Source organism: Oryzias latipes, chromosome 13 (genome assembly GCF_053564925.1).
Source record: "Oryzias latipes strain Hd-rR chromosome 13, Olatipes_Hd-rR_3.1".
NCBI lineage: Eukaryota > Metazoa > Chordata > Actinopteri > Beloniformes > Adrianichthyidae > Oryzias > Oryzias latipes.
In genome coordinates, this window is record NC_136249.1 from 16,277,429 (window position 1) to 16,288,426 (window position 10,998).

At 37.5% G+C, this 10,998-nt stretch overlaps 1 protein-coding gene across 5 annotated transcripts in view; it reads right to left on the reverse strand.

Moving 5' to 3' along the window:
- LOC101160088 (alpha-2-macroglobulin-P) overlaps positions 1–9,849 on the reverse strand; it is a 40,366-nt gene extending 30,517 nt beyond the window's left edge. For all 5 annotated transcript variants that reach the window (XM_023961532.2, XM_023961529.2, XM_023961531.2 and 2 more), the window contains exons 1-14: positions 9,753–9,849; positions 9,472–9,652; positions 9,231–9,387; positions 8,807–8,859; positions 7,198–7,218; positions 5,710–5,875; positions 5,540–5,624; positions 5,330–5,432; positions 4,878–4,992; positions 4,655–4,764; positions 4,409–4,576; positions 3,965–4,159; positions 1,872–1,935; positions 1,581–1,726 (exon numbers count right to left, since the gene is read on the reverse strand). In XM_023961532.2, coding sequence (XP_023817300.2) covers positions 1,581–1,726; positions 1,872–1,935; positions 3,965–4,159; positions 4,409–4,576; positions 4,655–4,764; positions 4,878–4,992; positions 5,330–5,432; positions 5,540–5,624; positions 5,710–5,875; positions 7,198–7,218; positions 8,807–8,859; positions 9,231–9,387; positions 9,472–9,652; positions 9,753–9,835 — 1,647 coding nt within the window. In that variant the 5' untranslated portion in view covers positions 9,836–9,849. The remainder of the gene's footprint in view (positions 1–1,580; positions 1,727–1,871; positions 1,936–3,964; positions 4,160–4,408; positions 4,577–4,654; positions 4,765–4,877; positions 4,993–5,329; positions 5,433–5,539; positions 5,625–5,709; positions 5,876–7,197; positions 7,219–8,806; positions 8,860–9,230; positions 9,388–9,471; positions 9,653–9,752) is intronic.
- Positions 9,850–10,998: the final 1,149 nt, after the last annotated feature.

Here is a 10,998-nt window from a genome sequence, read left to right on the forward strand (position 1 = left end):
TGTTGTCATTGTGCATTGCACAATGAGATTTAAGCATCGCCATCAGTGCAAGAACAGCAAGGAATGAAAAAAATAATACAAAAAAAACATTGTAATACAATAGAATCAAACAAACAAACAAACAGTATATACAAGTGTGCAAATATACAGCGGGGAAAATAAGTATTGAACACGACAACATTTCTTTAAAAAAACATATTTCTAATCGAGCTATTGACACGCAATTTTCACCAGATGTCGGCATCAACCCAAGTAATGCACACATGGAAAGAAATCCAAACATTTATGTCCATAAATGAAGTTATGTGTAATAAAGTGAAATGGCACAGGGAATAAGTATTGAACACGCTTACTGAAATTTATTTAATACTTAGTGCCAAAACCTTTGTTGGTGATTACAGCCTCAAGACGCTTCCTGTATGGAGAAACCAGTCGAATACAATACTCAGGTGGGATCTTGGCCCATTCATCCACACAAACTGCCTTCAAATCTTCAAGGTTCCGGGGGTCTCTTCTGTGAACCCGGATCTTCAGTTCTTTCCAAAGATTTTCAATTGGATTCAAGTCTGGTGATTGACTGGGCCATTCTACCAGCTTTATTTTCTTTTTCTTCAACCAGTTGAATGTTACCTTGGCTGTGTGCTTGGGATCGTTGTCTTGCTAAAAGATCCACCCTCTTTGGCCGTGGCAGGTTTATGGTAATGCCGTGTTCTTTCCACTTCCGGATGATGGCCCCAATGGTACTCACTGGAACTTTCAGAAGTTGTGGGGCGCCGATGTTCAGGGTGCAGGAGTGGTGGGGGCCAAGTCTCACATCTGTGTTCGGTTTGTGAGGAAGTTGTTAATCCAATTGCATGTGAGGGGTGGTAGGCCAAGAGTGATCAGTTTATCGCAGAGTCTGTCCGGGATTATTGTGTTGAAAGCGGAACTGTAATCCACAAAGAGCATCCGGACGTAGCTCTGCTGCGGAGTGGAGAGCCACGGCTACGGCGTCCTCTGTGGATCTGTTCTTGCGGTATGCGAACTGGTGGGTGTCCAAGTCAGTTGGGAGGTGGTCTCTGATGTGCCCCCCCTCTGAACGGTAACCATTATGTAATAATGGTAATAATGGTCAGCATAATGTTCAGCATTATGTAATAATGGTTACCGTTGCTGTTTACTGAAATCATGAATGACTGTTTTCTGAATATAATCATTACTAAGCATTAGATTTTGTTACTTGAAGAGAATCTATCTGATCAGAACTGCATAAAAAAAACTGTAAATCTATCAAATAAATTAACTCAGTAGGGGTGGGATTATATAAACTTGCTTCTTCCCACTCCTTTTCAAGCAATAAATCAAGCTCTACTTGACTATAGTAAATGATCACTGTATTTAATTAACCAAATGTGATTTACGTGACGTTTTTGTTTTATTTTCTGTCTTTTTAATCTATGCATTCCAACATTTCTGTAATGAGTTTTATAAATATGTGTAAATTCTTTATTGCTTTGACTACAATGCTTGAAATAAATTAATACATCAAATCAAATCAATCAATCAATTAGGCTGTTAGTCTCACTTATTTTTAATCTCACCTTATTGGAGAAACATTTTTCTGTGGAGAAGCCCCCACTGCTGGCAATCACATCTTTGCTAGGGAGGACAGCATAAACCACCAGCTGGAATTCTGGAGCCAAGTCCGGGGTAATTCTGAGTTTCAATGTTATTTTACCCACATTCTCTGCAAGAGTAGAGTATTAACCTACTAGTAATGACCTTCCACACATGTTTAATGGAGTCAAAGAAAATACATTAAATGTGAAGGAAAATTGCTTAAGAAATTAACCTACTGTGCAAAAACATAAAAATAATCCGACATTGCAAACCTGATTCATCTTGTACTTGAATTTTTTTATTTCCTTGAGAAACAATTACTCCTCTGGACAACACCTAAATACACAAAAGGTAAAAAATAAATTATGTGACAATGTTTGTGTCTTACCAATAATTTGGACCAAAGCACCTGTTGTACATAACAACCACATTCCCACAATTCCCATTGTTTTCTGTTTAATTAACCTGGCAATTCCCAATTCCCTATTCCACTTCCACATTACAAGAGTCTGTAAGTCATCATTTTCAGGGAAATTAAAAAGTATTAGACTCATTAGACTCTAAACATTAGACTCTTAAGCAGGATATGGGTTGGAAACAAGGGAGACATGAGAATATTGCTCTAGAAGAGCTAACTACGGCTGTCCAGAACGGTCACAACACAACACTTTAGATTTCGCAACACAACACAAAATAACACACTACAACTCTTTGTCACCAGTACAGGAAGTATGGTGACAAAAGCTTCAGTATCTTCAGAGCAATTGAGCACCTTTATTGTAATTCATAACTATTAAAATTTAAAACAAATATATACAATAAAATAAAATAAAGATTGATCGTATTGCAAAATATTGATTGTAGCATGAATATACTGACGAGTCTTCATTACCAGCTCACATAAATGTTGACATTTATTCCTTTTTGAGAAATTATTGATTTTTAAAGAATGGTCTTTTTTCTGCGTTTGCACTTTGTTAACCGTCCCTTGGCAGCCGGTTCACTGCATGTCTGAATTTACAGACATGTAAATGCATTTGTAGTTTACTGAGCTTGTGTCCTGACATGGAAAAAATAAAATATATTTTGTTCCCACAAATTAATATCTTGCTCGCACAAATTAATATCCTGCTCCCACAAAATAATATTTCGTTCCTTCGAAATAATTAATTTGTGCAAACAATGTAATTATTCACGTCCTAAGTCATTCATAAACACAGATATGCTCTCCGTCCTGCCGCAAAAGCCGCTTTCAGTGTTAACTTCCGTGTCTCTGTGACCCACATTTGTTCAAGAAAGGAAACTACAACTACAATATCAGCTGTCTGTCTGTGTACCGACCAGCCAGCTGCCCGAATGCTGGCATGACAAGCAAAAGAGCTCTGCGGCGGAGCTAGGAGCTATGTCCAGTGAATCATGTGGCAAAGCAGCCTAGGTATTGTAAATCTTATGATATTTTTCTTATATTCATTGAGACACTAATAAATTGATCATTCTTGTTCTTCTTTTTCCATCCTCGAACAAATGTGGGTCACAGAGACACGGAAGTTAACACTGAAAGCGGCTTTTGCAGCCGGACGGAGAGCATATCGGTGTTTATGAATGACACGGATTATTATTTCGTAGGAACGTAATATGATTTCATGGGAACAAGATACTAGTTTGTGGGAACATAATATTCATTTGTGGGAACGAGATATATTTTATTTTTTCCATTTCAGGACACGGGCTCAGTAGTAGTTGACTCTGTGTTATTACAAAATGATTGAGATACTTGCTGTCACATTTGAACGTTTATCAGAAGAATTATTGAGGCTGGAAGTCCCAATCTGTGAATATCTTTCTAACTTTACCAAACCGACGTTTTTCTTATTTTCATTGCAAAAATGCAAATTATAACATAAAAGATCCCCTCTTTTGGTTTTTAATTTTACCCTCTCGGAATATTGCAGAAAAGTGAGCATTCAAAATGGGTCACATGGAGAGTAAGCTGCGGAAAAATCTTTGAACGTTCTTATAAACCCTGAATGGAGACTGGTGATTACAAATGTTTTAGCCCAGTTGAATTTTCAGAATAAAAGCACAGCAACTTCTGTAGCAGGTATACTTCCGTTTTGAGTTGAAGTGTTGTGTTGCGAGCTATTGTGCTGTGTTGCGAGTTATTGTGTTGTGAGATCAAGTGTTGTGTTGTGAGTTAAAGTGTTGTGTTGTGACCCTTCTGGGCCATCATAGCTAACCCCGGACAAAGACTTTGTTATGACTTGGCAAATTAAAAAAAATATGAATATGAACCATGTAACACTCTAGCTACAACAACTTTTTTGTATTTTTACAACAGAATGAATATAAATATAAAAATGCTCACCAAGTACATGATTTTCACAGAAACCTTTGGTTCTCCCGTTAATCTGTAGTGGACAGAAATGTCTTGTTCCGAGTCACAGGGAAGAGGTTTGCTGTCAGTTTTTACATCCAGAGAGCTGACTGGAGGTGACTCAAAAAGCCTGTGCGATTCTGTCCTATATGACCTCCTCTGTAGGTGGTCCATGTTCTTACTTATCTGGTTTATAACAACCAACTTTGTTAGTAATCTAAAATCAATCCTTTTAAATAAAGGCTTTACAGGAAAACACATTTGTTACTAAGTATTTTACAAAAGCTTTGAAAACACTGGGAAGCAGATAGCAGAAGACAGAGTTAATAATACATTCATATTTACTCCTGAGGACTAAAAAAAATTAAAGGTTAAAAATGATGACAAAATGTCCAAACATGTTTTTGAAAATATCTAGTTTTGTTGTTTACTTACTCGTAGCCGAATTACTCTTCTATAGGTTGTTGTTTTCAGTGTGAATGTGGCAACACCGTTACTGTCTGTTGTGAGATTGAGTGGCCTATCCATAGACCATAAATGGTCATCTGAAAGGTGCACTAGCATGTTAGCAATCGGTGTATTGTTGTAATAAACTGCTTTCACCTGTAAAACAAGAATATTTTCACATCAAGCATTCTGAATTCCAACACAACAAAGACAATGCTCATAATTTTTACGTACTTTTCCTTCAAAGTTGGATCCAGGGATAAAAACCTCTGCAGTGTCAAGAAAGAAGAGCCTTTCAGTAACATGTGAAAGTTTAATTATTTTCTCTTGTCTGAGTTTAAAATCTGCAAAAGAAAAAAATCCAGATCAAATCAACTATATTTGTTATGTCCATCATTTTTAGCAAAAGAATACACAAAAAGTCATAATTTAGTTTTTAATTTAAAATGTAACCTACCAGAACCATCTTCTTGAACTATTGCATGAATATGTATGTCATCCAATAAATTCTTTTGATCCTTGATGAAATGTGACATCTCAAAAGTAAATCTCTCACAGACTTTTTTATCTACCTACAAAACACGATTAGGTAAATTAAGTTAGCTTTAAGAATACGAACTATGATTTAATTATTGCTTGTTTTCTTTGCCGATCCCTTTAGTATTATGCTAGGTTTAATGTAGTCCCATTTCTTTATTTCTCTTTGACCAGATACTGTAAATTTCAAATGCAAGCTATTTATTTTTTTCCTCTCCTTATCTGCAAGCGTGTCAAACCATTCCCCTGCTGTTCTTATACCATCAAAAATTGTACGATTGTTGAAATATCTCTCATTAACAAAAAAAAGTGAGCAGGCTGTGAATGAAGGTACATGAGGGTCATGGAGGCAACAAGACAAATGTTACAGACCCTTTTCTTCTGGATGTTACAAAGGCCACTTATGAGATCTCGATGAATGGGCCGGCATAGCCTTACAAAAAAATATCCTGGTACGGGCTGTCCATATGTGTACCTGGTATTTTAAAATGAACCAAAATGTTATTTAGAATTTAATTTATATGTAGTAATGGAGAACAGAGTGTATTTGAAAATGTTTGTCAAGACAGAATTTTTACTTACATAGCACATATTTCTATACCAATAGTTTCCTCTGCAACACTTACTTCTTCAGCCACATTTATTACAACGTCAAATTTGGGCCAAACTGTGGATGGAAAATAAAGTGTGTTGAAATTTATACATTATTAAAGATGAAAATAAATGAAACAAAAAAATTAAAAAAAACATACCATGTTTTTCCACCCTGAAATCGAGATCAACTTCCTCTTCACCAATTTTTATAATGATGTTGTAGCGTCCCACACGAGCTTCTGGGCTCAAAGGGTAAGAAAGCTGCAAAATTTTACTATTAGATGTTTTATTTTGCCATTGTCCAATTTTGTTGCCTAAAGGATCCTGTTTCAAGGACAAAAACAAATATATGAATATATAATAGAAAAAAGGTTGAAATTACCCTCAAGAACTGTTAAGGTAAACAAACTGGCACTGTGAGAACTTTAGACTGTTTTAAACTCCACATAACCCTTAGAAATGTAATCCTTTTGCAATTTGTTTTTTACATACAGATACAGGTGAGCCACAAAGAAGATTCTTGAGGACTTTAGGAATGTTTTACCAAAGAACTTTGACTGAGAACAACATTACTGTGTCTCGCTGCTCCCCAATATACAACTCGTGTTGCAACAAACCTCCCTATGGTAACAGTTAAATCTGTCTAAAAACGCGTACACACCGGGACGAATAATCGCCAGGCGTTATTCGCCAGCGTTTTTCGACACATTTTTTGTGTTCACACCCAGGCGATTTTCGCTGACGATGAGCCGAGCGAACATGCAATTTCATTCCCTGACATTAGATGGTGCTTAATGTAAAACTGAAATACTCCTGTACACAAGGTGGCGCTGCGCAACTTTACGCTTCTTAAAGTCGCTTTTCACTCAGAAGAAGAGAGCAAGTATACTCAGAAGAAGAGAGCAAGTATTTACGCGCTTGTCAGAATCATACAAAGAAAACATGAATACAAGTTGTTCGGCGATATTTTAGAATGTCCGTCATTATTTCTTCGCGTCAGTGTAGAGGCTTCTTGGCGTCTATCTTCTTCGCTGGTACATGTGCTCAGAAAGGCAGTTTTGTGTTTGAGCGCCCCCAAGTTGTGTTTTACTGTAACTTCAGAAGCTCCAGACATATGTGCAAAAGTGCCATTCTCATTGGTCATATAGTTTTCGACGCGGCGCGTCAAACCAAAAAAACGAACCCGAGGCGTTTTTTAAAAAGTGACGCTATGACGCGTGGCGTTTTTTCGCGTTGGTGTGCACACTCACATTGGTGCCCTTTGTTTAGTCACGAGGTGTTAAACGTCGGCTAATATCGCGCGCGAAATTTGTCCCGGTGTGTACGGGCCTTAACACAAGACGCCTTCAGGTCCTGTCTGTTTGCTCAGCTGCTGGACAGAACTCATAGAAAAAGACTTTCTTCATCAGGCCAAGGGTAAAAAATATGACCTGAGTAATAGCTTCATTTCCTTGTGGAAACCACCTCTGAGCAATCTTATAGAAAAACTTTGCAAGATTAGAGGAGCAAACATTTTAAAAAGGCTCAGATTAGTGAAACATAATGTTGAACATAAAAAGTGTTTTATATCTTACAGAAATGCTCCCTTTTTTGCTCATTAAAAGATGCTAAAATTATAAGAGTCACAAAGGTAGAAAATATCTTACCTTCAGGTCAATTGAATGGTACTGAAAAAGGGAAAAGATATATATATATATTTATAAAAACTGCAGAAATACATTTTATGAAGATAACTAAATGATTAGTCACAAAAGCACACATATGTTAACTTTAACAAAAATATCTTAGACGTTAGTTTTTCAGTCCGGTCCCCATTTTAAATAAACAAAAAAATAAATAAACAATAGCTAATAATATGAAAGTCAATGTGCTTTTCACTTAATATTGACCTCATTCACAAGAAAATAATTTTCAATCAACAGTTAAGGGATAAAATATTGTTAGGATTATGGTCACATTTGCAAAATGCCACCGCGGGCCTCCTAAATGCCAGTTTTTCAGCAAATCTGTCTGTGTCTGTCTCATTATCACATGCTGCATTGCGGTAGCCGAGGTTTTAAGAAAAAATTTAAATTGAGCGGGGAGCAGACGATGTTTTGACATTGGGCAGTGGCTGCCCTGGCACATTTGGAAGTTGCGCATGCCTCCCTTCAGGCACACCCCTTCCCCACCGCTGCCATTCCACTGCCACCGTCCAGTTGTTAGACATTGTATGGTAGCAGTGCGCGCACACGACGATGGCTGTTAAAAAAGGGCCAGGGGTCCGGCGATACCCAGACAGCAATCTGGTGACCCCGGTCACTGTGGACCCCCGGACCACTGTTCTCTTGAATATTTCATGTGTCTGTGCATACACAAAAGCTCCCTAAGTAAACTGAGGACAACTGTGAGCACCAACCCCCGTGCTGCGGCTCTGAGGCTCTATTTTTTTACTTTTTTTGCAGAGGCAGGTACTCACATAAATCAGGTGTGTGCAAAAAATGTGATAATTGCATCTGAAATAAGAAGGATCAACATGTTTGAGCAATTTGAGTTTGTCATTTAGTTTTTTATGTAAATAGTATAATGTAATGTTAATGTGTATTCTAATATGTAATTTTATTTTGTGCGCTGCACATGTTTTCCTGTGCGCTGAGGATGTCTGAGGAGTGCACGATTGTGCATGTGCACAGGGAACATTGCCCCGAGGCAGCTGCCAGCTGGTTGCACTTCATATGAACGGCCACTGTCCAGAGACATTTACACACAGTCCAATCAGAGCTGCTGTTGGTTGATAGTCTGACTACCACCGCCTGTGGCCACCCAGTTGTTGCACGATTTTGTGAAGGCGTCATGCCTGCCTGGTTGACAGCCGCCGGACTGTCGCCGTCTGCATTCATGACTACGACAATGGTTATTAAAAGAATTGGTCAGTGGCAGCTAATCTTACGGATTCTGCCAATGCCTCCCCATCGCCCGATGGCAGTTGTTTGTGACTGTAACGTAATTGGATCACTGCATCAATAATGTTACTTGGGCTAATAATGAAACATTTTTTGATTTAATAAACATCCTGTGTCAAGAATTGGTTTCCTTATTGGGGCCAGTTTGTTATGGACATAAATATGGATTTGGTTAAAGAGCAGAACATTGAGTAACTTCAACTAAAGTTCAATATCTGGTGTTTATGTTGCAAAGTGCAAGAGGCCCCAACTGTAAACAGTGTTTTTCCCAGAAGGTTTGACTCAGATTGTTGTTTTTCTGGTATCTACTCACCTGTTGGGTGGCAGGCCGTAGTTTATTATCCAGTGAGACGACTCTGAAATGCACTAAAAGAAATTCAACAGTAAATAAAAGAATAGCTATTAAATCTTTGAAAACTAGAGCTATACTGTCATTTGGACTGCATAAGGTTTTATCTTTGTGTATAAATGAAACAATAATGAAAAGTGTCTGCACCCAGAGCAGCCTTGAGTGCAGCATGTAAACACATGATGTCACATAGATGTAACAGATTTACAGTAATCTGTGGGAAGATCATTAAATACTTTTTATAGACATTGGGGAAAAAATATTTTTTTGAGTTTTGAGACCAAAATGTGTCTGAACCAATGACACAGAATTGTTTATGTACTTGTTTCATTTTCTGCTTTTGTCAAAGTTGCATACTATCGAGGAGAATTATTATGAACCCAGTTACCTGTCTGTCCAGGGAGATATATTGGTTTATCTGTTTGAACAAATGTTCCTGGTTTATAGACTTTGATCATGACTTTTCTCTCTTCTCTGGAGTAAAATGTGTTGCCTTGTACCACCACTTCAAACATCAGCACTTCTGAATTTAGCACTAAAGGAGTCTGTCAAAAAATAAAAAAATAAAGGTATTTCATAAGGTCTGTAAACAAAAGATAAACGTTTTTTAAGCTATGGTGAGAGCTGACCTGAAAATCAATGCACTCATGAAACTCTGTGTTGGACGTCTTTTCAAAAAGAGTTGTGTTCTTTTGCTGGTACATCAGAGCAACCTTCATAGTAAGAATTTCATTTGGCTCCAGGAGACTCGCACAGAACTTATTCACAGTTCCAGCTTCAAGAACAGCAGGTATGGCCACCATGTAATGCCTACAACAAGGGAGATTCAGTTTCACACCAAAACAAATTCCTGCCACATGCTTATTAAAGGCTCTAACTCTCACAAACAAGAATGTTTACAAAAACTTACGGTTCGGTCAACTCTTGACCCAAACACATCCCACACAAGACACAAAGTGTCCATATCCACAACCGAGTCCGTGGACAAACCATGACTGGTATAATGATCCTCATAGTCTTAATCCCTTTTATAGGCTTTTACTAAGCCCCACCCACCTGACTTGCCTTAACTCATTAAGGACTCATAAATCAAATCAAACTTCATTTGAAAAGCACTTTTCATACATGGAAAACATAGAATGCTTTACAAAATTGACAAATCGTTTCAAATTTCAAAACTGAAACAAAGGCCTTCACATTAAATATACTGTAAATAAAAATTATATATATATAACACAAAATGCCCATAACCCCCTTCATTACACACAGTATGCATGACAACATGCACGACCATGTTGTCTTTGTTTTGAGCCTCGTCTGCTCTATTAAGCATCATATTAAGCAAGAAAAAAAACAGCTTTTTTTTTTTTTTTTTTTTTTAATACTCAGTACGAAAAATGCCTTAACCAACATGGTAGCCTAATCACTTTTTACTACTCATTCACAGAGGCTAATGGATCTCAAATAAAATGCATTAAACTTTAAGAAAAAGAAAAAAATTGGTTTATTCAATTTTATACAGACTGAATATTTTACATCTGACACTGAAGGAATCCCAATAATAAACTCAAGAGGGGATATGGAAAAAGAATGAAACACCCTGCCTAGAATGTAAATGTACAACTTAATGAAAAATTAAACTAAGTTAAACTTGCAAACATAAGAATTTGGAGTTAATCTCCCTTTCTCTCCTGAAACTTCACTCGGCCATCAATATCAGGATTCAAATCCTGTGCAGAAACACATTTACTGTCATTCAAGTGCGCAAAACACAATAAAATGTCCAAGAGTCTTTTTCTTCTGCCGAAATTTTGTGGAATCACCTGCCTTCTTCCTGACCTTTGATGGGGCGCCAACAGTGACCAGACTGACATCACGTGACCAGTTCACTCCAACATCGTCCAGCACTGTAACAAGAGAGCTGACTATGTCATCAGCTGTTGTTATGTCCATCAACTCAAGAAACTCTGCTGTGATGGTCTCAACACCTTTAATAAATATGCACAGCTGTATATATCTGTGATGTTGGTGCCCTCATCAACAGCGACCAAAAATGCAATAAATGTATGTATGTAAATGGATTCCTTCATTTTGCTGCCCAAGTCTCCTCAGAGATGCTATATCTGATCGTAATCATTGACAGACTTATGCTAGCA